At 40.0% G+C, this 25,653-nt stretch overlaps 1 protein-coding gene across 1 annotated transcript; it reads right to left on the bottom strand.

The window, feature by feature from the left end:
* On the bottom strand, positions 1-24,154 carry LOC139736133 (YEATS domain-containing protein 2-like). Its single transcript, XM_071646864.1, has 18 exons — positions 24,138-24,154; positions 21,291-21,416; positions 19,526-19,623; positions 18,599-18,694; positions 17,859-18,122; positions 17,357-17,475; positions 16,301-16,462; positions 15,926-16,037; positions 15,412-15,456; positions 14,524-14,899; positions 13,131-14,045; positions 10,358-12,115; positions 8,855-9,073; positions 8,411-8,533; positions 7,600-7,838; positions 6,191-6,265; positions 5,011-5,084; positions 1-627 (listed from the first exon to the last, which is right to left on the bottom strand). The coding sequence occupies exons 2-18, from the start codon at positions 21,403-21,405 to the stop codon at positions 498-500; spliced, it is 4,920 nt and encodes a 1,639-aa protein (XP_071502965.1). The 5' UTR covers positions 21,406-21,416; positions 24,138-24,154; the 3' UTR covers positions 1-497.
* Between the last annotated feature and the right edge of the window lie 1,499 nt (positions 24,155-25,653).

Below are 25,653 nucleotides of genomic sequence, written 5' to 3'. Positions count from 1 at the left end.
AACACATGTTATTGTTGCAACATATATCACACATTTGCACACTTGTCTTATCTTACACTCTCTCAGCATCATCTCTTCAAATAAGTCAAACTTCACAAGCAGACTCACTAATAATTTCCAATTCAGCTCCTAAGTTCACACATACTCAAGGTATTATTCTTGCTGCTACTCTGTGCAAAGGGTGATCTAAACATGGGATGCAGTGCCTCTATATAACTCCTCTTCCTAAATTCTCCCTTCTCTAACACTGTTGGCATGGCAACCAGCACATGACACATGAACTCTTCAACTTTCACCTGTCTCCATCCTTACATTTCAAATTTGACTGTATCAGGAGGTTGATCCTCACACCTCCAGTTCCTCAATTCCTCTTCCAAACATCTGATATCATAAGATGACAAATCCTATGACCTCCTACCAACATTCGTCATGAGTGTTACCACGGCAACCTTGCATCAGTAACTTTTCCATCCACTAGCTGTACCCGATGAAACTATTCACTGCGATTCGGTAGCAGTGTGAGATGCGGTGGCAGCCACACCGAGGTGCTTGTTGGTGAGGAAGTCACATGATTGCATGCTGGCTACTGATTGGTGGACATGGAGAGGCAAGATTTCATCAGGAAGCCTGTAGTGAAAAGTACAAACAAGAAAACAACAAGCACAGTGAAAAATATCCAATTCTGCTTTTAGTACAAATATTAGATAGAAGTACCTATGCATGTGTATATAAACACAGAATTTGGTGTCTTTATGAACATATGATGTAGCACGCTGTAACCTGGGGTACCATCCCACCCTGGGTTATGGCACTGTGTAGCGCCATCTTGTGTCCTTAAGATGTACAGTTGCACATTGCTATTATGGCAGCCAAATTTTAGCAATCAGCAATAATGACCCCAATACCAACTCAGTACTGTTATGGCAGGTTTAACATGTGAACAATAATATTTTTTTTTTTATGAATAATAATTAAGGGATTAGGGAAAAAGTTACATCAGCTCACCTGATTTGTGCAAGTAATGGTAGCTAATTTCTGATCCTTTCAAACAATATCATTGATTTTGATGGCAAAAAGAACTTGCTAAAGTTACAGAGTTTTGAGGGAATGAAAGGAAATACCGGTACATACATTTTAACTGCAGCATTACAGTATCAATTCAAAGGAACTGACACTTAGAATTCTATTTTTGATAATTAACAGAATTTTATTTCCTATTTATATTTGGAGACCCACGATCCATAATTACAAAGGAATCCACAGAGTTTTTTGTATATCAGGGCTACAAAATCTTCCTGCATAAAGCAGCATAAATTGCTTTTACCCATTTTGGGGGTAAACAAGGGTACAGTGATAAAAAAAAGAGATAATCATAATCATAATTCAACAAAATGAAGATTTCTATTTGGTATCTCAGGGTACCAAAAATCTCATCACATCATGAAATGATAAACAATTCTCAAGTTACCTAATATAGTAAAGTATTAAAACTCATGAGTTTGATTAAAAATTACTCGGTGATATTTGAGACATATTTACTGTAGGGTGAACAATACAACACTACTATGAAACACACAGAGTTCTTTCTGAGAGTGATGTACAGGGATTTTGTATGACGGATGAAACTGAAACTATCCATAAGAGGTATTCTAGTTGACATTCAACTCCACAGGTTTCAAGCTCAAGCCTTTTAGCAACTTTAAGTGAAGGCTTCATGCAAATTAAATCTCAAGTGAGCAGCAATTAGTGTCATGCAAAATGCAATTTGTCATCACGCCTTTACACATAAAAAGGCATATTGCATACATCAAAGGATGTCTCTACAGAGGGCCCAACCCAACAAATAGAACCAACATATTTCCTTGTCACAAGCAATATAGAGCAAATACATGGTCTTCATCTTGATGAATTAATAATCCAAGCTATGTGATGACAAATAATTATCCAGACACTGAATATGAATCATCTGTTCTTCTTTCACGTCTCCATGTGTGCCAAAAATTCAAAATATGAACTGAATGAAACTTGCTGTGTTTACACACTTAACTCAAACACACTTAACTCAAAAGTAGAGTTACGTGTGAAATAAAACCATTGTAAAGTCAGTGCATACAGGAAAAAAAAAAACCTAAACAAAACTGAATGGCACATCTTCATTTAAATGTTTGAATAATTCCACTGCTGTCATCCCTACATCAGGACACAATGCTGATACTAAGTATGTAGATTCTTCACTACTACCTGATCCCCTCCCCCCCAAAAAAATTATGAATACATGTTGTATATCAAAATGAATGAATAAATAAAACTAGAGAAGCACTCTGATAGTGCAGACCTCCGCCATGCATGCAGCTTATTTCCCCCACTGATCTTGTTCTTCCATAGAGATATCAGTGATTTCCATCCATACATACTGAAAGCATTGTGTGCTGAAAGTCGCCTGATTTCCCAATATAGAAGCCTTTGTTATGTCATAAACCCTCAGCTGCACGGTGCGCCTCGCTCTAGCAGAAACTAGAGCACGCACTTTAGTGCGTGCATGCAAACCTCAAATACGCGCAGCCTGAACTCCCAAGTTCATTGACCCTACCTGCCACAATATAAAAAATCCTTCATAAATTCCCCCCAAATTCTTGGATCACTACCAAAATTTAATCATCTGTTACTTGTATCATTCTCAACCTTTCCTGTAAGTTTCATCCACATCCGTTGACTACTTTTTGAGTTATTTTCCACACGGACAAACTAACTAACTAACAAACAAACGGTAACGAAAACATAACCTCCCCCCTTGGCGGAGGTAATAAAAAAAAAACCAAACATATAGATACATATATCAATATAAAGTGGGGACATATTGAATGTGCGAAGAGTGGCTGCAATAATATGCATTCGATGAACAGCAGACCTGAATACAATGTCAACGAAGAACAGTACTAGCGTTTGTAAAGGGATTATGGACTGAACACCACGGACAGAAGTAATTAGTAAGAATGTGTGTGTACTCAGTAAGTACAGGACATCTACAAACAGCAGCCTCTCTAAGTGAGGGCAATTTTCACTCACTTATGATAGGCGGATAGATAGCTCAATTTTTTTTTCTCTAAGCATTGTGTCCATGAAACATCAATTTTGACTGAAATATGTTTCCACCTAATTCATGTGTCCTGAGAATGGGACTGAACCTAGCACCAGGACTGAGCATAAATCCAGACCCAGTCAACATATCTGTCATATAGTGTATATAGTACTGCCATGGCAAGGTTTCTCTCTGCACTTCAGAGACCATGTGACAAGATAACAGGTAACTCTAACCTCCTTAGAGCTGTCAGCTCAAAATGTCATTAGCGATGGATAGAAGACAGATCAGCACTGGTTATGGGAGAGTTAGTCAAAGTAAGGATTTTTGCGTAGAGTTGTTTTTTATTGCAACTGATTGACAAATTGCCCTTAACTGAGATAAACGCTGATTATTCAGTGTTTATCTACATCAATAAAGTTTAAAGTCATTGTTTGTTTGTTTTGTTTTGTTTTGTTCTTTCTCTCTTCTGTTTTTAGTAAATATTCTTCATTTCTTGTATTTTGTTGAAATTTCTGAAGTGCTATGAGTCTATACAGAAAAGGTGCTACGGTATATAAACATTGGTTATTATTATTATCAAACAACAATTTAGAGTTAATAGGAGCATTGATATATCATTTAGATCTGTTTAAAGATAGACTGAATTCATATAGATTAATTTTTACAGGGAATTCCAGACCAGATAAAGGACAGTATGAACAGGCAGACTAAGATTACTTTTAAAGCCATCTTCCCTTTGTCAAATCGCAATTTTACATTTCACACATTGCTGGTGGTTGTGCAAGAAAATCTGCCTTGCGACTAAATTAAGACAGTGAAAGAAAAACTAGAGTCTATCCTCATGCAATCCATTGTTGGGGCCTTTAATGTAAACAGTTTCAGCAAGACAAGCTTTCCACACTGGTTGGCAATGTTTACTTTCTATATTATGCACAATAGTGAACACTTCAGTCTGGCTGCAGAAGTGACACATGTCTCATCACAATAGCCAACATGTCTTCATTCTACGTCCACAGCGAACTTGGTTTCAAGGACAACATTTTGTTGAGTGAACTAGCTGCGGAAACAACCCTAATACAGCAACACAAGATTTGGCGGCAGCAGCAGCTCACAGACACCAGCTTACACAAGACTGCTGACTAGATTATTCAACTGCAGATCACTACATTACTGTATACGCCGAATATTTCGCGAGGTTTTTATTTTTGCGAATTTCGCGAGTCAGGTGCTATTCGCGAAATTAAAGACACGCGAAAATATTGACTCTGATCCCGATGTCGATGTGATGTACGCGTGTACATTTCTCCGTTCAGTTCTAGACTCCACAATCGCGAAATCGTCCAGAATCCCCAATTCACGAAAATCTAGACTCGCGAAATATATGGCGTATACAGTACATGCAAGTCAGTATTGGGCAGCAATAGCTAACTTAGTTTTGAAGTGTGTGTTTCAATGTTGACATATGCCTTAATGACTGACAGTAGAAAAAGATTCAAACTGACAAACAAAACAGATTTGTGAGTGAGATAAAAACTTCATGTTGTAGAGCAGTCTCAAAATACTTTGTTAAGGTTTGAAGCATATGCATGAGATGACATTTATTTTTGTTTTATTTCCAATCAGTAGAGAGTCAAATCATACACCGGGGTTCAAATCTTGAGTAGGCTGTAAAACCAGAAACATTCCAGGCATGAAACTTCCCTGAATTGGAGCCGACAGCTTTTTTCATAGTATGAAACTTTTGCAAATTGCTGACTATGAAAAAAATCATGAGTATAATGTATGTACTCCTAGTACAGGGATATGTTAGACTCTCGCATACATTTTACATTTGTAATTCTTCACTCCTCCCGAAATTCATTAATGTTTCTTCATGCATACAAAAATTTCTAGTTTTATAGCTATTAATCTGGGATAAAAATGCATACCTGCAATCCTCACGACCCCCATAGCTTTTGGCCAAGGCACCTCTGACGACATCACTGAGAAACTGTCTGGTCGCCTGGGAGGAAAATAATGTGAGTCAAGACAATGACATCCTACGAAATATTGAACTCATATCATGAACTTTGGTACTGTATGTGAAACAAGCATATTCTCTCCATATTGAGTCCTTGAAAACACAAAAGAGAAGAAAAAAGCCAATACAGGTTTCAAATTTTCTCTCACACTGGCTTCAAGCTACCTCAATAGTGGGTGACCTTTAGTGACCTTTATGAGGCATCATGGAAGTGATGAAAAGAGTGCACAAGCACCTTAAATCTGTACAAGTGATCTGAAATCTGGATTGGTCTATGCTAATTGGATGATGCAGACATGTGAAAAACATTACCTGAATGCCCCTAGACCTAACTAGTGTCACAAATTGTGGCTCAATACTAAAAGAATTCTGTACAAAGTTCAGTTGGAAATGATATTCCATTCAGTATCAACAGGCTTCTAGAAAAGGCAATCATCCCTTTCAGCACAATGCAGCCTCCATTTTCTCATAGCACTGCTCTGTAACATTTCACTTTCTGCCGATCACCTGACACCCATCTCTCCTACATGTCGTCAGGTGAGAATGAGAAGGGTGTCAAGTTGCCACTAAACCAATAGTGTTCGAGACAACTTAACGCCCTTCTCATTCTCAACCAGCGACGTGCTCTCATTACAATGTATTCTTGCTTCACTCCTGCCAATGCCATGCTGTTCAACCCCACTCCTGGGGATGTTTGGTTTCATAGGAGCTGGCAACCAAGAACCTAATAAAAACTTGTATTGTATGGACTGAAAGGAACTCCTCATTGTGATGTATAAGAAGCTCTTTTAACTCGTTGAGGACGGGCTGATTTTGCTACAACATGTATTTCCCATAAACACCTGCCTGAGTTATACTCAGGACTTGTCCTCAACGGGTTAATATCATCTCAAACAATTCCTTTGGAGAGTTGGAGATGCATTCAATGACCAGCTCCAGTCTTTAAAGAAAGGCAGAGAGCCGCTTGAAAAGCTGCCAACCCAAATGAAATAATTTCATCATGCACTTGATTTCTATGATTGTTGTAACAAGGAGATATCATGTTAAAGTGATAAGAGAATGAAAGATGCTGAAAAGTGTCCACTTACTACAAATATCATCTCCTGTATGACAGGTGAAAAAGTGTCTTCACAAACTTGGACAGGCTTCAAGTGTACACCAATCTGCAGAGAAGAGAAATAGTGTTGCAGTTCATACACAAAGTTATCATGAAACAAGTCACTAAACTTCTGCAATCTTATGGGTGGAGAACCATGCATCCATTCTCACTCGCTGCACGTTCGATATCAAGTCATCAGAGTGATCACTGGCGATACTACACTAGAATCATACTATCCAGTACTTATAACAAAAGAGTTTGGTCACTAAGCATGTTTTCGCACACATAGCAATGGCTAGTCACGCATCCAGTAGTCACATGTAGCAACAGTTTGTGCACTTAGCAAGAGATGGCTGGCCATCCATCCAGTAAATTTATTTTGCATCCAGTATCCTGATGTACAGTTCCATCTATGGCAAGCCCAAAGGAATTTCATGCAGTAAATTTGCCAAATGTTGGTAATTAGTGGACATATGATTAAAACAATGGATTCTGGGGGGAAAAAATGCCCACTGTTCTATAAAACAGGTAATGCATATGAGCATCAGCAGGAATAATGTGCATGCAGCGAGAACCAAGGAATCTAGTCCATAAACAATTCCATAGTTACCTTATGCATACAATTCCCACTGACGCACTCAGACCTGTGCATCATTTGTATGCAGATTAATTCCCCAAAGCTAAACATTTACGGTGAATATCAACCAGGCTTTTGTTGGGTTGCAGGATGTATAACGCAGACACAATGGATATAGCCAGCACTTCTTCACAACACATCTTCTCTAGGATGTGTCACACTCAATAGACTTCACTGCATCTTACAGCACCATGACAGTCAATATCTCACATCATATTTTGCCAGATTAAAGAATTTGATGCTGAGAATCTATTCAGAATGACTGTACTATACAGTACATGGAAATCAACCACAATGCCAGATAATGCTGTTCAAAATGAAATAATGAAATATCAATTAACAGTTAATGAAAACTTCTGGTTTTGTTTAGTTTTTTGTTTTTTTTTCATGACTTCATTTCCACACATTATCAGAGACACTGATAGCATGCAATACCATACAGCTAAGATACTTAAAAAAGAGAAGCATTAATCAAATGATTTTAAAGCTACCTACAACGTACATAGACATAAGAAAATTATGCAGGCTATAATGGTACTTTTTTGTTAATGTACGCGATCAAGATAAACTGGACTCAAAGCAATTTTATTCCATCACTACACACAATACAATCACGGATGTAGTACGTCTTCCCTTTTTATGCTATGAGATAAAGGAAACACTCAAGCAATACATTTCAACTTGTAAGACAATTTCATGGTCTGACAAATGGCTGCGTTGATGAGACAAAGAAACAACAAGACACACAGCACACTACACACCTTTTGTGCAGCATCCTGGACATATCTGGCGCCCTCGCTTGGTGGCATGAAGCATTTCAGCTGGAGCTTTTCGTCTCCCTCTGTCTTGATCTTTAATCGTTTGGTAGGGTCCCCATAGCTGATGACATCGATTTCTATGTCACTGTCTGAGTCTTGACTTGAGCCGAGTTCACACTGACTCTCATACACACGCTGACTCAAATCTTCTGCAGTATAGAAAGTGGTCTGCTTCAAAATACCTGGATTAATGGACGTCAGAAACATTAGCTTGTTTTAGCCTTGTGCGCTTTTCAGATTTTTAATCATTTGTTTCAGCCAAAAATGTAATGAAAACTTGAATATGGCTTGAGCATCAGCACTCTAGACTCAAAATATTGGCACAAACAATTCACGAAAGGGGGGATATACACTATAGCAAAATAAAGTACTTCACCTGTAAGTTCTGTACGATATCAAAAAAGACTTTGTTCCAAAGACATACACTGAATCTAGAAGGGAATTCCTCTATTTGAATGACGGTGGATTAAAGTTCCATGTATTACTATCTTTGACTATTCAATCATCACATGTGCAATACATAACTGCTTCTTCAGCCACTGACCAATCATAAACACTGCTCTGCCCCATGTCTGGATGTTGAGCATCGTCTAATTCTCCATTCTTAATTTTTTGGCTCGCTGAAGCACACTCAAATACTGGTAACAAGCTGATTGATGGCGCTAATGCATTTCAATAGCATGTGGCCAAATGAGTATTCCCTCTGCTTGCTTGCCTCAACCAAGGACAGATCTAAAACCAGGAGAGAACAAACCTGATGGACTCAGCCATTCCCTGAGACAACCCGTTGCTTGGTCTGATCTTCCCAATCCTGGATTCCTACAGCCTTTTTGTCCACACAGAGAACAGGACACATTCACTTCCTTTTCTTTAGCTCCTGTAAAACAGTGATGAGTGAAAACAGTGAGGATGACCAAGCTTCAAATTGATGTAGTATCTCATTAAGTCATGAATACTGTCTTGGTGATGACCACCAATCTGACATCAATGTATTGTACAAGTATATTTATTCATTTCTAGAAAAGAAAAAAACAATTGTTGAAATCTGCTTGTCCAGAAGTAGCAAGCCAGTGGAGTAAAAAGGGGTCTGAGGCTTCTGTCCTCACAAATTTTTTGACGAAGGCAAAATTACAAAGATTCTGCTTTCTGTTTCACAAACAATCCCTCCATGCGATACAAAAATGATGACAAAACTCACCAGGTTCTTGTGGAGTGAAGCCATGCCTCCGACACCAGATCATTATCTTCTTCTTGCTCCACATGGGAACGTCACTCAGGCGTGCTACTTTGACCTTCAGTCGCGCTACTTTGCCATGCATGAAGACTGCCCTCTGCCACTCCATTGCCCGCCGCTTTGGAAGCGGCCATGAGTGGTAGTGATCCAGGGATGTCGCACAGAAAGGAAGCTCATTTTGTACTGCAAGGACAAATTGTATACTCATTAGCAACAGACATCCATATCATGGGTATGATCTAATGAAGATAATATCTCAGGGACCCTTCAGGGTAGTAGAGGCATAAGAAATGGTTGAAACATTTCTGCAAACCACAAGCTTGACTTCCAGCATTGCGGGCAAATAATAACTCATACACAACCTACACAGAGGAAATCATACAACTTTGTATACGACTTGTCTTTAACAAATGTTTCGTATGATTATGACATATGTTTTGAAAAAGACTCAACAAGGGCAGGGCATTAATAGCAGCAATGCCCTCAAAGGTAGTCCAAATCATTCTGTATACTATTTGTTCGGCCACAGTGAGAGGGGGGTGGTCTCTTTTATGAGGCATGATAATTGTCTGATGATTGCCAAAAGGTATGAATGTAGCACATGGAAGGCTTGAAAGTACAGCCTTCGTTATGTCAGGTAAGGTGAATGAAGATGAAGGTAAATGTCATCTTTACTGTTTAACCCGTTGTGGACGGGCTGATTTTGCTTTTCCCCATTAACACTTGCCCGAGTATACTTGCGCCTCGTCCTCAATGGGTCAAGTGATGAATACCAAGTCTATTTCACTATGTGTGAATGGAGGAATTTTTATATGCCAAATAGAAATATCTATCCTGCAAATAAGAAAAAAATACCACAGCAAATTAAAAAATTTGAACACTTACTTAGTATCAAGGTAAACATGTTAAAATCTAATCATAAGCACATGATTAAATGCCAAAACTAATTCCCTCAATATCACTATGAAGCAAATTAATGTGGTTGCTTGGCAACACTTTGAGTAACCAGGGTGACCAGGGCTTCGGCCTGTCATAGCTACATGTATGTCAAAAATTTGTGAAACATCAAATGCAGGACATCAGTATGATAAGTGTGCACCATTCTACATATCATGCCATGAATTGATGTAATGATAGAGGAAGAAACAACTAAATGTGTCCACAAACTCACAACAAATCAGGCTGATATTTTGGTGCACAGATTACAACCAATTAACTGCAGCCATGTGTTGAAAAAGTAAGGCTAAGGTGGCAAATGATAGCATCTACAATCCTGCAGCATTACTGACCATTGCTGTCAAGCTTTTAGGACCATGATGTGAACAAATTCGTGCACAATTACACGATGTGTTTTTTCTTTGCAATGTCCTGACATTTTAAGTTGTGGATCACCCCAAATATCAACAATACTACGTAAACTGTGATGATCTAGCTTAAACGGATCACTTTCACAGGAAGTCTTCTCACCTCTAGTGGAGTCAATCAGAGGAGCCTGCTCAGCTACATATTTCATTAACTGCTCAATGGATGTGACACCATAGAGATTGGTCTCCTCTTCAAAGTGCTCACCAAGGACCTTCATCCAGTCCTTGAGCTCCCGGCTCTCCCAACCATCCTGAGCTGGTCCTGCCTCAACCCCTCGTCCTCCACCAGCCTCCAGGCCATCCCTCATCTCCTGGATGGGAGACAGGATGGGTGCGGTTGCCAAGGCAGCGAGGATGGGCTCCGTGCCCGGCTCCTGCTTGATGCGAATCACCCGCACTCTGCGTTGGCTGGGCTGGGATGCATCCTGACACCCTGTGGATCCTTTGAGCTTGGCGTTGACAACTTTTATCACACACTTGTTAGACACGGCTGCTTTAGGTTTCATGGACAACTCGCTAACTGTGACATTCCCATCCTCAGTCCTGCTAGTCTTATTTCTCCTGTCAGCGACATTTGCTGTGACTACAGACTTGGGTATTACACAATGACCATTTACACTGCTTCCATTTTGAATCAACCCATCATCTACTTCCATGGATTCTGCCACAGGAATCTCCTCCTCCAATTCTTTCTTGATTTCTACATCACAATGGCTTGTCACATCCTTCAAGGTTTTCAAACCCTTAAGAGCTGAGGTACTATCCTCCACCACTTGATGCACAGTGTCACTATCATCCATGGCCTCCTCATTGCTACATACTGCTCCTGTGCTGGCTTGCATAGATTCAACATTTTGCACATCCTCTTGGCATGATAACGATTTACTTGAGGTACATTCCTTCTTCTCAGTGCTCTCTTTCAGGAGCCCATTATCATTGCTAACTTGCTTGACATGATTCGGTTTATTCTCAGTGCCTGGTTCCTCATCTTTACCGACACTGGGTTTGGTCCTTTCTGTTACAGCCTCACGTAACAGGTCCAATTCTCCTGCATCTTTTACTTTGTCCTCTTTCACATTTTTTGCAGCACATGACTTCATTTTCTCACAAGTCTTTTCCAAGTCATTCATGGGAGGCACAATTTTAGTCACTGTTTTCACAGCAGGCTGCTCCCTTCTGACTTGGATTGTCTTCATTGAATTTGTAGAAGGAGAAGGTGCTGTAGGCTGGAGAACAACAGTTCTTGATGAGGACAGTTTTGTGGCTTGTGGCAAGAGAACAGAGTTTCCACCTTTAAGTGGCAAGGAGACTTTTTGCTGTGCTGGAATGATGTTGGACCCAGTTATCTGATTGATGGCAATTTTCTGTGCAACAGGGACTGTCTGAGTGGCAACTACACTGGGAAGTCCAGAGAGAGTCTGTACAGTGTTGCTCTTTGAGTTGGCTGAGGAGCGCTGAACAAGGACCACTCCCCCAGCTGGAGTCCTAGCCAGTTGTCCCTTCATCTCTGGTATCAGCGAAACACTTGATGATGGCGAAGATGTGGCTTGCTGGGTGGGCGCTCCTAGTGCAGGAACAAGCTTGGCCAGTGTTTGCCCTGCTGACCGTTGGATTTGAATGACCCCTCCTCCTGAGGCCAGCCGTTGAGTGGCAGGCTTGGGCGTAATGATTGTGGACGCCCCTGACTTCTGAGTGAGGGCGATGCGAGTCATCTGCTGAGCAGTCCCGCTGCTCTGAGAGGACGAACGAGTTGGGGTGGGGACAGGTTGAATTTGGACGATGCTTCCCGGGGGCAAGGGAGGAACAATAGAGCCCTGAGGAAGGATTAGTACATTGCTTGGTGACAGGAAGGATCCCGAACCTGTGGAAATGAGAGAGATATACTCCAATCATGTGAATATGAAACTTGGCTTATACATATGTCAATACTACCTCGTTAAAGTATATAGAAGAGCAACAACAGTTTTACAAGCTTTAAAAAGACATCATTGTGTATGGTTTTTTGAACTGGTCTTTGTTGAATACTTTCCCAAATTGCAATGTCATATATAGCTGAATGTAATCTTATTTCTCTGACAGAAAATCTTATTTTGCTATTTTTAATGTAAAAAATCTTACTGAATCTGATAAAATCTTATTAGTTGACAAGTATGCTTTTTATTGTAATACCTTGCAAAGACCTTGTGACCTGGTCATCAGCCCAGTGTTGCTGAGCAATGAGTCTCCCACTGAATTCTTTTCTTTTTTTTGTCAGCAGCACATACACAATAGCATAAAAAATATGGCATAGAATTGGGCTGGTTTGAGAAAAACCACAATCCTCTTGTAACCTAATTCAAATGTGACAAAAATTACCAGACACCACACGTGCATTTTATGTTCTCTGTCTTCATGATGTACCTTGAAAGCATATGTCAAAGATGCATGTCATAGGAGGAATAGTGTCCACTCCAAAAAGACCTGAAAATGCATGGTTTTAGCAGCATACTTCAAACTTTATGGTTTTCATATTTGCTTTCTTCCATTTCAGCAGTAAAAATGTAATATGACACATCATGTCAGCTAGGTGACAAATATGCCAGACAAGAGCTGAGCAGCTTAAATCATTGTTGTTTTGTTTTTGTTTTTGCTCTGGAAATGGACTGGTCAATCATTCTAATATCCAGACAATAAATTGTTTATATGGCTAAGCATAAAAAGATCATGAGTACCCCTACTGCCTGTACATAGCAACACAAGGATACATCTCAGGTGTGGACGATACAGAGAAAATGTCAAATAGTTCCATGCACTAAAACAACTTATTACAAGGAAAATTAGTAAGTCGTCTGTATCAACAAATAAAGATTCTCCCAAGACTACAGGAACACTCTCACCTTGCTTGCTTGTGTTTGATGTCTTCCCTGCTCCTCGTCCACTCTTCCCACTTTGACCAGAGTTCTGTGAGAAGACCTGCTGGGGAATCAGGATCACTTTCCCCTGCAGGTTCTTGTCTGTTGACTTGGCTGTGACGTAGTATTGAGTGCCTGGTGGAGGGTTTGGAATCACTGGCATGACGTTTGCCTGCTGGCCAAGCCTGGAGGCTGAGACACCAACAGCAGTCTGCTGTACCAGGGTGACCCCCGAAGGGCTCTTGCGCACCACAGGTGATGCCACCAAGGGTTGCTTGCTCAGCTGGGATATACTGACAGTGCTTGGCATCGCTGGAGTAGATGTACCGACCATCGCCTGAGGATGACTTGATGCGCTTGGTACAGGGATCTTCTGCAGTGAGATTGAAGGTGTGTTTGTGCCAGGAGGGGACGATGCTTGTGATGCCTTGATGATGGACTTTGAACCCGACATCACTTGATTAAGGGTTACCACCGTCTTCATTTCTGCCTTAGCATGAGTTGGGGAGACGGCGTCTGAGGGTAGCTCCTGGACGATCTGTCCGTCTTGTATCCGGATAAGGTTTCCTCCCTGTGATGAGATTGCAATGTCACCCACATTGATGGCACCAGTCTGTGTTGGTGACACAGTTTGCCCATCTGAGAGAAGAGTTCCTAGACTTGAGCTGCCTGAATTGACCAGTAGGGAAGGCGAGAAGCTGACGCTGTCCAGCCCCGTTGGACTGACCTGTGTCGTGGGTGGGTCCAGAGAGGGAGTCTTACTGTTGATGGGTGTAGAGATGGGCCCCAGTGGTGGCATGGTGCGAACAGGTTTCCCTTGGTTGAGCAAGGCAGGACCCGACTGAGCCTTCACTTTCAGGGACAGCTTGCCAAGGGACACTGCTGCTGATGGACCTAGATCTGGTTGTGTCAGACAAAGGAAAAACATGGACTTGACTATCTCTTGCAGCACATTACTTGAGATCTCAAAATACTTCAGAGCAGCATCAACTTGTATATTCAACAAGATGAATACCTAATACTGCCATGTCTTTGGAATACTTCATAAGAGTCAGCACTTCTCTGGTACGTCACTGTACTCAGACTTCACTTCAAGACAAGCCAGCAATATTGATAACAAATGCCTACGTGTTTTATCACATCTATTCACAAGAACAATCCATGTGATAGCTTGCACATATTAAGAGACATCAAATATAGGACTTCAACGAAGTAAATGTGAACAGACTATTTTTCAGAGAAAAATTAGCAAACTGCTACCCTTCTATGGCATTAGTTTGTTCATTCAAAAAAAAAAAAAAAAAATATATATATATATATATATATGATTCCTACAAACAGATTTTATTGGAAAATTTTCAAACTGGACAGGACTTACCTCCTGCCTCTTCCTTGAAACCATCAAGACATCCATCCAGGGTAATGGACATTGGAGTGGCTCCACTGCTGCCTGGTAACGACTTCAGCAGCGGACTGGATGCTGCTGAACCCTGGGAAGGAGTTCGCGACCTTTCAGGGGTGCTGTCTGGGGTTTTCCCAAATGACTCAAGCAGCTGAGGACTAGGGCTTGTGATGCTCTGTCTGCGACTGTCATCATTCAGGGAAATGGTGTTGCGGATGGGAGTTGGCACGCGAGATAGAGCTGGTCTCAGACCCTCCTTGTAGTTGACCTTGGTGACTGTTGGTGTCGAAGGTCGTGAAAGTGGATCACCCGTTTCACTGTAGAGGTAGCGATCTAGTTCTACATCCACAATCTGATAACACACAAAAATCAGTATTAATCATCAGATAAACTTGTCATCATCATTGAGAGTCAGCTCTCTCTCTCTCTCTCTCTCACTTGTCTGAACACATTACTTTAGTAATATTTCAGTGGATCAAAAAATGAATGAACTAACTTGCAAATAACACATGTAAGACTAAAAACTTGAAATAGTATTCTGTCAATACCAATGTAGATATTGATTCATCCAGGTAATATAATAACGATGCTTAATAAACTCTATTCAACTGGACTTACCTGTGAAAATCATGGAGAAGACAATTTCAGGACTTGTTCTAGTCACATCTTCGGCTCTGACTGGTTGACGAGCATTCATTGGTGATGGATGGATGAGCAATGTAACTGCCATCATTCATGGGTGTATGCTCGCCAGCCTGTCAGAGCTGAAGTGACTCAGGCAAATCACAAAACTCTCAGTGATTTTCACAGGTAAGTCGAGTTGGACAGATTTGATTCCATGTTATTACTCCTCTGCTGACTTACTGTTTCAGCTCCAAGAGTCTGTAATCCAGTGTAGGTTCTATCAAGCTGGAAATAAGAGCATAAAGGCCAGAATGATAATAGCTGTGAGTATCTGAATTATGTAATTGACTAATAATTTCTGTGATATGTATAACTCTGCACAAAAGCTGCCTGAAATGATCATATTCATTGAATCATTCAAAAACAATTCATACAACATTTTTTTTTTTAAATCAAACTAATACACTAACATGTGCATTTGTTGTCCATTGTCTACAATTCAAATCCATGGAATTTATGGCCAGGAAATGACACTGTTCGATTAATTTCAGTAATCTTTAACTTTGACTTTTGACCTATTATTTGAAAAAAGTGATAATATTTGTTGACTTATCAATTGAATTTCATCCTTTTGCAATGTAGTGAAACTTTTAATGAATAGAGCAAATAATTTCAACAGGATTTAGCATATTTCAGTGGGATCAATGATAGAAAATGAGGTAAAGTCAATAGCTAGGCACAAATCAAAAGTTACCTTCAAGTGATGAATGATGTCAACCTTTTTATTGCGGATGTCCTTGAAGTGCAGTTGAATCCGGATGGGGAATTCCCCCCATCCTCTACGTGTCAGATGAAATGGTGGCTCTCTGCATAAGGTTTTAAACATAGTAAGAAGTCATCAATGACAAAACTGTCAATCTTACCTGAATCATTTCTAGATGAAACAAATATGTGGCCCAGACATACTAAAACAAATTTGCACAGAGTTGAACACAGATTCACACGGTGGCTGGGAGAGTAGAACAATACACAACTTTTCCTTGTAAAAAACATCCTTACAATGAAAGTTATATAGTGGCTATCACACACAATAAAACAAAAACTTCTTTAAAAAAAAATCCCAACTCACTTGACTTCCAGCAGGTCATTGGGTCTGTAGCTTGGGTGGAGGAAGAACCAGACCTTCTCCACAAAGTGGTCAATCCTAGGTTCATCAGGAGGTCCTCGGACATACACCATCCACTTATGGGTGGACGGGTCACTATCCTCCCTGTGCCCTGGGGGAATATATCTGATAAATGTAGATGATAACATCAGCATACCTTGAACTGACTTGTCAGCAGACATAAAAGATGTCAACACTAGATTACCCTTCACAAGTACAGTATGTAACCATAACCTTTGAAGACCTTCTTATTTTCATACAACACATATCTTGATAAAGCCTAGTAGGGCATACTTGGTAAAGTCCCAAATAGCACAAGCAATCACTCACATAACAATTGTGGTGCCTCTTGCTTTACTCGCATAAAAGCACAAGACTTCAAGCAATAATTGCATAACCTTCATGCATTGTTGAGACAATGTTGTCTTATATGGCAGCGGTTATGGAAAAGATATCTGTAACAGCAGTTTGATTCATCAACTCACAATTCCACAAAAATATGTTGAGAAATGTGATAACTTCACACAGTTTGACGGCAATGGACAATTTTGCACTTATGATTTTATATGAAAGGGTTTTTCTTAAAAATAAGACATTCAAAATTTACGGATCCAACGACTTGCTTGAATCTTCTTCAGAGGTGATACACAGTTGTATTTACATATCGTCGCTGGGGCGACAAGACCTCGTATCTACATAATGTAAAATGTTCAGGAGAGCAAAACAACATGGCAGCCAAAGCACTGCATCAAATGGGAGAGCCTTTCTTTTGACATGCCATGATGGCTTCATTTTTAAGGTAAAACAGCTAGGATTTTGACAGGACATCACTCATCTGATTAACTGACCTTTAATCCAAAAAAGTAATTTTCACCAAAATTTCAGATACGAGGTCTTGTCACCCAAGCGACAATATATTCCATTTCAGCAATAGCAAACCATAGCACACACTATTGTCTTCTGACAAGGGTCATGCCTCAAATATTCTGTTGGCTGGGTTTGTCTTCAAATTTGACTCACTTCGAGACATTTCCAACAATGATTCGTTTCTTGACATGAAATCGTGATCCTTCTGATGCTTCCATGAGTGCAGTGTGATGCTTGATGTGGTCTAGAGGAGGGCCAACTCCAAATGTATCCTAGCATGGGTGAAAAAAACAACAACACAATTTTAGAATCTGCAACATTAAATAATTCTCTGAAAGAACTGACATTTTGATAACTTCATCTGCTAAGTCAATCACAGATTTACTGTTTCTGGCTGCCAGATAGATCAACATAATGCAATTCACAAGAAACTGAGGTACAGCTTTCATTAAGTGTACAACTGAATATCTCCAAGCAAAAGAAAAAAAAAAATGGAGGGCAATTTACACATCAAACAAGACAGATGAACAAGGGCAAAATTATGACATACATCATTCCTCATGAACAAATGAAAACTACACAAGAAAAGAATGGTAGGCATGGTGCTACCAGGAAGACAAGATGTTCTCACCATCTGATTCTTTCCCTGGCTTACCTGTCCTAGATTGCGGGGTCCCTTTGGTCCTGGGGAGAACCCATTCCCATCCAGGTCTGAAAAAGCATCGCTCCGTCCAAGCAGCTCTGCGATAGGAGTTGACCTACCACTCTCCTCCAGCGATGCCCTGCCCACCTGGCTTGGAGGACGAGACAAGTTGGTCTCCTCATCTTGTAGTGGAGGTGGAGAGGAAGAAGCCTTGGAGGGATGACCCAAGGCTCGCTGAATGGCAGGATGACTTAGGTCAAGTTTTTGCCTGCTCTTCTGTACCAGGAAGATAACAAGGAACCGTATTAGAGGGGGAGCAGGGCAGGGGAGCATGTCATTTGCATGATTTTTCACAAAGACAGCTTATTTTCTCATCTTATAATTTGATAGGCTAGATGTGTGTTAGCATTTACAATGCCAGAATGTCAGTTACCATGACTAAATTCCACATTTTCATTTTAACAATGCAAACTACTTCAGTTCACATATCTCTTTGAGACTGGTACTTAGATGTGTTATATTTCACTCATTCATTGGTATGGCATGATGAGCCTAGAAGAAACCATTTGCTATAACCTGAACTATTTGATCAGAAATTAACACACTCTGAGCCAACTTGCCATCATTTGATGAACAGATGAAGTTACATTACACATTCAATAGAATATATTTCATAACTTCTCATTATTGGATTACACTACCTCCTTTTTTAGAGATTTTTGACAGTTTCATGAGCAGAACAAGATTCTTACCTCTCCTGATGTCGAAGAGAGGCCAGCTTTCCCATAATACCTTGCAACAATGCAAGCCCGCAGCCTGTCAAGCTGCACACGTGCCTTCTGCAATCTCTGTGTGAATAATACAGTTATAAAAGGGTTACAAAATGTGATACTACATCCAATATTTGCCATGCCAACTATCACAGTATAGAGCATAAAATGAACACTGTATGTCTTGTGTGAGCTTACGATGAAAGAGAACACCAGTATTTTGGTATAATGTAGTTGATCATAGGAATCATTTATCGGGTACAGATTAGTCTGAAGACCTGAAAGAACATTTCCTCAAAGTCCTAACTTGAGTAAGGAAGAGAGGTTGCAAACAAATGATACATAACTTGAACAATTTCAATAGATCCTCCTTGCAGCAAGGCCTGTGTAACTGTTTGTTTCCTTGTATCAAACAGGAGCATATCCTTTTCAATTATTCCACTTCATTATGGTGAACAAGCACGGATATCTACTGTGATAATCAACACAAGGATGAATACTCACACACAGAATGACACTTCCACGCATTACCCTGCAAGTTGACATTTAATGAGTATCAAACTCATCTTTGTTAATCTTTCAAATATAATGTTGTTTTTTTTTGTTTTTGTTTTTTACATCGAACACAAAAACAAGAAAATGGTAATAACAGAAGTAGCTGGAGCAGTGACAGCAGTGGTAGCAGTAGTTGCAATAGTATTATGTACGAAATCACATAGGGATTTCCTCTCTTCAGTTCCAGATGATCTTCAATATTTATTGCTAACTTATATTTCTCTACATGGGCTGATAAAACGAGATTATGCATATCAACAATAGTGAACAGAATTTCAACCACCCATGAGTGGTGATCACTCTTCTCACTGGAATAAAAACTTGCCAAGTAATGTGCAAGATGACACAACTAACCTCATCGACAAGTTCAATCTCCTTTTCCTTGTTCTGCAAAGCAATATTAAACTGCTTCTTGATGACCACTTGAATTCTCCTGATGGTCTGCTCTTTGGCTGTGAAAACAAAGAAATACAATGTATCAATGTTTTTCTATACTATCAGATATCACATGGGGTATGAGCAACAGAAAATCCTGAAAATTTCTTACATATAAATAGTCATATATTTTTATTTTATTATTCTTAAGGAGGGTACCACTTCAAATTTCTTTCACCCTCAATCTGCCATCCTGTATACAGTAAGCTTTACACAGCACACATCTTTTCCACTAATAGATTATATTCATCTCTGGTCAGTTTCCCTTTGTTTGCATTTATTACATATTCAAGTAGAAATGTCGCTATGGTGACTGGTATGCCTCCGCCATAAGGCATGGTTCTCCTAATAGGTCTATAGTAAAATGTCTTGACAATGTATGAAGACAGTTTCTCATAATTGGCAAACTATTAAAATGACAGGCTTGTCACAAATGTGTTGAATGTTCACTTTCCTTGAACAAGGTTTAAAGGTATAAATGGCTACATTGTCTAAGAGTGCCGGTATTTGGGGATATTAGGATTTTTACTTGACTTCTGACCCTTTTATAAGATTATGTACAATTTTCAAGGTATGTGGAAAAAGTATAATTTCAGTATTAAGTAGAAAATTTTAGCATTTCAACCCAACCTTTGACCCTTGACCTTTGACACTATTACCCTAAAATTCCACGAGAATCACTGTCAAGTAGAACATGCATAAATTCATGATGATACCATGAGCCACTTTTGAGATATTGAGGAAGAAGAGACATTTAGCACTTTCACTTGACCTTTGAACTTTGACCTTTAGGCAAGAAACTTTTCAGAGAATCTCTATTGGTTAATACATGTATAAACTACGTTTCAAGAAAAATCCTGCAGGCATTGCATGAATTTGAGGGAAATAGTGAAATTTTGAGGAGTTGACATTTGACCTTTGAACCTGACCTTTGACCCATGACCCCAAATTCCCTAGACATTCACTACCAGTCAGTACATGCATATGTACTAAGTTCCATGAAGATACCTTGAACCATTTGTAAAATTTTAACATTTTCACTTTAACCTTTACCCTTTGACCTCATGACCCAAAACTCTCTCTGGAGAATTTTTAGTTGGTAGTGCTTGTATACACTAAGTTTCAAGAAAATACCTTCAGGCATTGTGAAGATATGGGGAGAAATAGTAAAATTTTGAACATCTGACCTTGACCGTTTGACCTTTGACCTTGAGCATGTGCACCCAAAGACGGACAGACGGACGGACGGACAACCCAAAAACATAATGCCTCTAGCGACACTTCTTAGGGGAGACATAAAAAGCTGCATCACTTCAATGATCCCTTGCATTTATCCCCAAGTTGATTTATCCTTCAGGTTTATGTCGGGTTTTAAGTGTGTGTGTGTGTGCGTGTCACACACGAGCATTCAGAATTAAGGGTTTCTTGGACAAACACTGTACTATGGCTTTGTATAGCTCAGTTGGTAGAGCACCGGGCTAGCAATGTGGAGGTCTCGTATTCGAATCCAGATGGAATCCTATTTTCTTTGCCCAATTCTCCATTTTTTAAGAAAGAATTACAATTTCTTTTCTGTCTTTATTTTTCTTTGGGGACATTCCTCTAGGCTTTAATGTCTTTTTGTTATTGTGCAGATGTTCCTGGTGCTTAAGTTAAATTACATTTGGAAAGACTACAATCTTACCTTCTTCTTCTTGCACTCTCTGCCTTTTAGCAGCTGTTGGTGTGGTGACCACCTCATAGTCAGGATCCTGGTCAGGATGTGACGGCGTCATCTCCAACCGTCTCTTGGTTGCCATGGCTACTAAGGCTGAAAAGATGGAAAGCAAAGAGACAAAAGGAATATTGCAAGAAAATCTGTAATTCCGTGAATGAGGGTACAAACCTATGACATAAAAATACACTGAAGAGTAGAGGAAGTCTTCACTGTTTAGCTGGATCCTTTAAATTCTACACTATATAGTTATGGTTAGGTCTGTTTGTTTCTGGTTATAATGTATACATCAGAACCCCAACTTCCCCCCCCCCCCAAAAAAAAAAAGACAAACAAACACACACACAAACAAACAAGATAAAACAAAACAAAAGATGAAAATCCCATCCAAATCTTTGATATCGCAAACGGTTTGTGATCGCCCTGTAGTCATGAGATGTTAAGTTTATTATTTTGGTTTAAACTTGTCAATCTAGGGGTAGAACTGCTATTTAGACCTTTCCAAGGAGGGCGAGGTACCTCAGCCAGCATATTCATAGGAACAGTGGTTAAGCATTCCCCCACAACAGTGTCTAGAGGCTTCCATCTATCATGGGGGAGAACCATCAAAGTTTAAAAAAACAAATCAAGATAAAAAAAATCATAGCACTCCTCCGAACAAATGGGTTTTTCTGTCTAGTCCGAATGTGGACTTTCATTCACTCAGGTAGCATAGCCTAGCCAGAGCCAAGACACCTTATTATATAGTTGTAATTATCAAATGATCATGTTAAACTAGGATTAGGAATGGGATCCTATTTAAATGCTAAGTTCTTCGGCAAAATCGTGAAATTGGCCCTACCGCTGTGCGCGTGCACTCTTGCGTTAGAAAGGAAAGTTAGGTTAGGGTTAGGGTTTAGGGTTAGGTAGGGTTGTATTTATGATTAAATTGGCTGTTAAATTAGTCGGACATTAGGGAGTCCTTCCGAGAATAAAAAGTTGAAGACTAAGGAAAAAAACGGGAGAAAGGGAGGACGAAAGATGCTATGCTGTGGAAATCGCCCCACCGCTGTATCATAGACCAGTTGTACTATCAATCTCGCGTAAACGCCATTTGGTGGGGCCGCATTCACGTGTATTATACTGTGGAAGAAAGCCCCACCGCCGTACTTATCTACCGATGAACGCCACACGGTGGGGCTGAATTCACAAGCATTAACAGGCGAGCCGCCGTAGTAATATTAGTATGGACACGCAGTGGCGGGGCTTATTTCAGTTCGGGAAACCCACTCACAAGGGGGGCCCCTCCTTATAAGTAACCCGTCCCCCTTATAAGTAACCCCGTCCCGTTTATAAATAACCCCCGGGGCACCCCTTATAAGGAGTCTCCACGCTTTTTTGCAATGCAACGCGAAAATGAAAGGACTGCGGCAATTCGCTTGATTATGTCCATAAAGCTTCACAAGTTTCCTAGTTACTCACGAAATTTGAGCAAAATCGGTTCGAGGCATCATATCTAAAATCATGGATTTAAATGCGATGTCAAACGACCCATGCGAATGCTGAAATGCGAGCGATTACTGGCGTGAGTGTCGCCAGGCGCGGCGGCGCGGCAATGCTTGAGTGCAGACGTGGCGACTGAGTACGGAGACTTTCGTTCATTCAGGTGGGAAGCCACGCCGCACCAGGCGACACTCACGCCAGTAATCGCTCGCATTTCAGCATTCGCATGGGTCGTTTGACATCGCATTTAAATCCATGATTTTAGATATGATGCCTCGAACCGATTTTGCTCAAATTTCTTGAGTAACTACGAAACTTGTGAAGCTTTATGGACATAATCAAGCGAATTGCCGCAGTCCCTTCATTTTCGCGTTGCATTGCAAAAAAGCGTGGAGACTCCTTATAAGGGGTGCCCCGGGGGTTACTTAAGGGGGACGGGGTTACTTATAAGGGGGACGGGTTACTTATGAGGGGCCCCCCTTGTGAGTGGGTTTCCCGAACTGATTTCACGAGTATGCCAGTTCTTCAATATCCAGGCTAATCCCAATGAGGAAATCTTGTTGCTACACATACACTGTATATGGACCACTGCCTGTGATGGGCTGCATGGTGATATCTGGTGGGTAGTACTACATAATTACACTAGTATATGTAGATCTATTATAGTATTGGCATTGCTACCGTCGTACCGTTAGAACACATCAACTCTCGCTTTTAATACACCTAGTACTAGTAGTCACGATCTGCAGTGCCTAAGAATGGACTGCATGCAAATCCGCTTGGCGTCTCTCGCGGTCGCATTTGTATGATAAAACTTGCGATATGATACGCATTGGTATGATGGCATTGACCACATGCACAGTTATTCCATAGCATATTACCATCCATGGTATGGACATGGTATCGCCACAGCATGTGATGTGTCCGCAATCTGTGCTTCATTCCAAACTCGTATGATCATGCAAAACACTGTGTCTTCACAGTACACATACTTTGTTCTCAAACAAATATGCACACTTATTCATCACTGATGGCATACTTAACAGCAAAGACAGACTTGACAGCGCAAATCGAATAACCAAGACGGGACTAAAACAAATAACCAGCATCTTTCGCAACATGCGGGACTACACAATTCATACATGCATCGAACACATTGTTCAACGTACATTATGAATGACTACGAACAAGTTCGTATTCTGCCGGTCGAGACGGGCTAATTTCCTTTCTTCTGACAAATCAACAGAGTTAATTTCCGTTCCAAATATATGACAGGCAGTGAAAATATGCATTACGTGTAACTGCAATGCCTACAATCCTCCAGCAAGTACTAACCTCTAGAAAACACTGAATATCCCTTTAAATTTTGGTGCAAGATTTTGTCGTGAGGGTCGCCATATCTTTGACCCCCATGATCAGATTAAACCTCAACGAGTATGTCTCCCTCTCTTGTCGGTACCATACAGGCGCGGACAAAAGTTAGCTAGCCGGAGAGGGCAATTACCCCCCGCCTAAATACTGATTTAGTGGTATTATAAAAGGTTAGAGTTAAGATTAGGGTTAGGGTTAGGTTTAGGGTTAGGAAATTGGGTTATAGTTAGGATTAGGATTAGGATTAGGATTAGGGCCAGAAGAAGGGTCCGGGGTATTTGCCCAGGGGGTAATTGCCCTAGACCCGTTGAAATAGTAATAAAATATATTCCATGTTACATGTATAGCAGTACACAGAAACTTATCGGTCTCTGTCGGTCCGTATATCGGTCACTCACAGATTTTCCTGCTTTAAAGCATCATAGAAAAAATTAGAAAAAAATGTTGCGATATTTAATAGTGTCTATGACTACCAATCAGAAAACTTTTTCTTTTCCATTCTGACAATAATGTTGAAAAGTACCTTTTAGACAAGAGGAAACAGTTGAAACAGTTAAATCTTGACTAGATCGCTTTTCTGACACTCAGTCACTCTTATGACAAGTATGAGCACAATTCTACATCATGATTAGAAATGATTCCAGATATGGATTCGGGCACCAAACATGTAATATTTTTCTCTTTACAAGACATGGTGTGATAAATTTCCTATATAGAGGGAAACACAGCTAATGACAAAAATAGTTGAAGTGGGTGTTTAAGAGGGCATCACACATCTATATGACGCAAACTTGTCTCTTTTCCGGAAATGACTTGTTACATAAGCTCACCACAACAAGATTTCACGATACCCGCTAAATACTACATGACAGTTGCCCATTTACCTTTTTTTTTTTTTCCCTTGTGCTTGGGTGAATGTGTGTATGCATGTTATGTTTCATGCAGTTAAAGCAATTGGCGAGAACTTTTTGCAGCACTTCTCAAACTCTGTTTGAAAGTCCTAGACGAATCATGTTATTAATGTCCGACAGAGAAAAGGTTTCTTCTCCCCCTGATTCGTGGAATCTTTGTCATTTTTGTTCTTTTACTCTGTGAAGTGTTTGTTAGTTAGTTAGTTTGGTTGTTTGTTCTTACTTGTTTGTTAGTTTGTTTTGACCGGACATAATTATTATAGTATTTTTATCAAGTGCATGAAACAGAAATGACTTCTTCACTTTTGCGCAACTCGAACTAGTCTTTATCTTGACATCCGACGACTTTATTGTAGAAATTGTAATTTTCTCCCCACGTTTTGTTCCATTATTGCATATTTACATTGTATATTGGAATTATTACTTCTTCGTCTAGACGCGCACACACATACACACACACACATCATATATATTATATATATATATATATATATATATATATATATATATATATATATGCGTGTGTGTGTATGTGTGTGTGTGTGTGTTTTATATACAAATATAATGAT

Source organism: Diadema antillarum, unplaced genomic scaffold (genome assembly GCF_040938485.1).
Source record: "Diadema antillarum isolate AM-2024a unplaced genomic scaffold, OU_Dant_1.0 seq00000624_RagTag, whole genome shotgun sequence".
Classification (NCBI taxonomy): Eukaryota; Metazoa; Echinodermata; class Echinoidea; order Diadematoida; family Diadematidae; genus Diadema; species Diadema antillarum.
The sequence above is the reverse complement of the archived record's forward strand: the minus strand, read 5'-3'. Positions and strand labels throughout refer to the sequence as shown.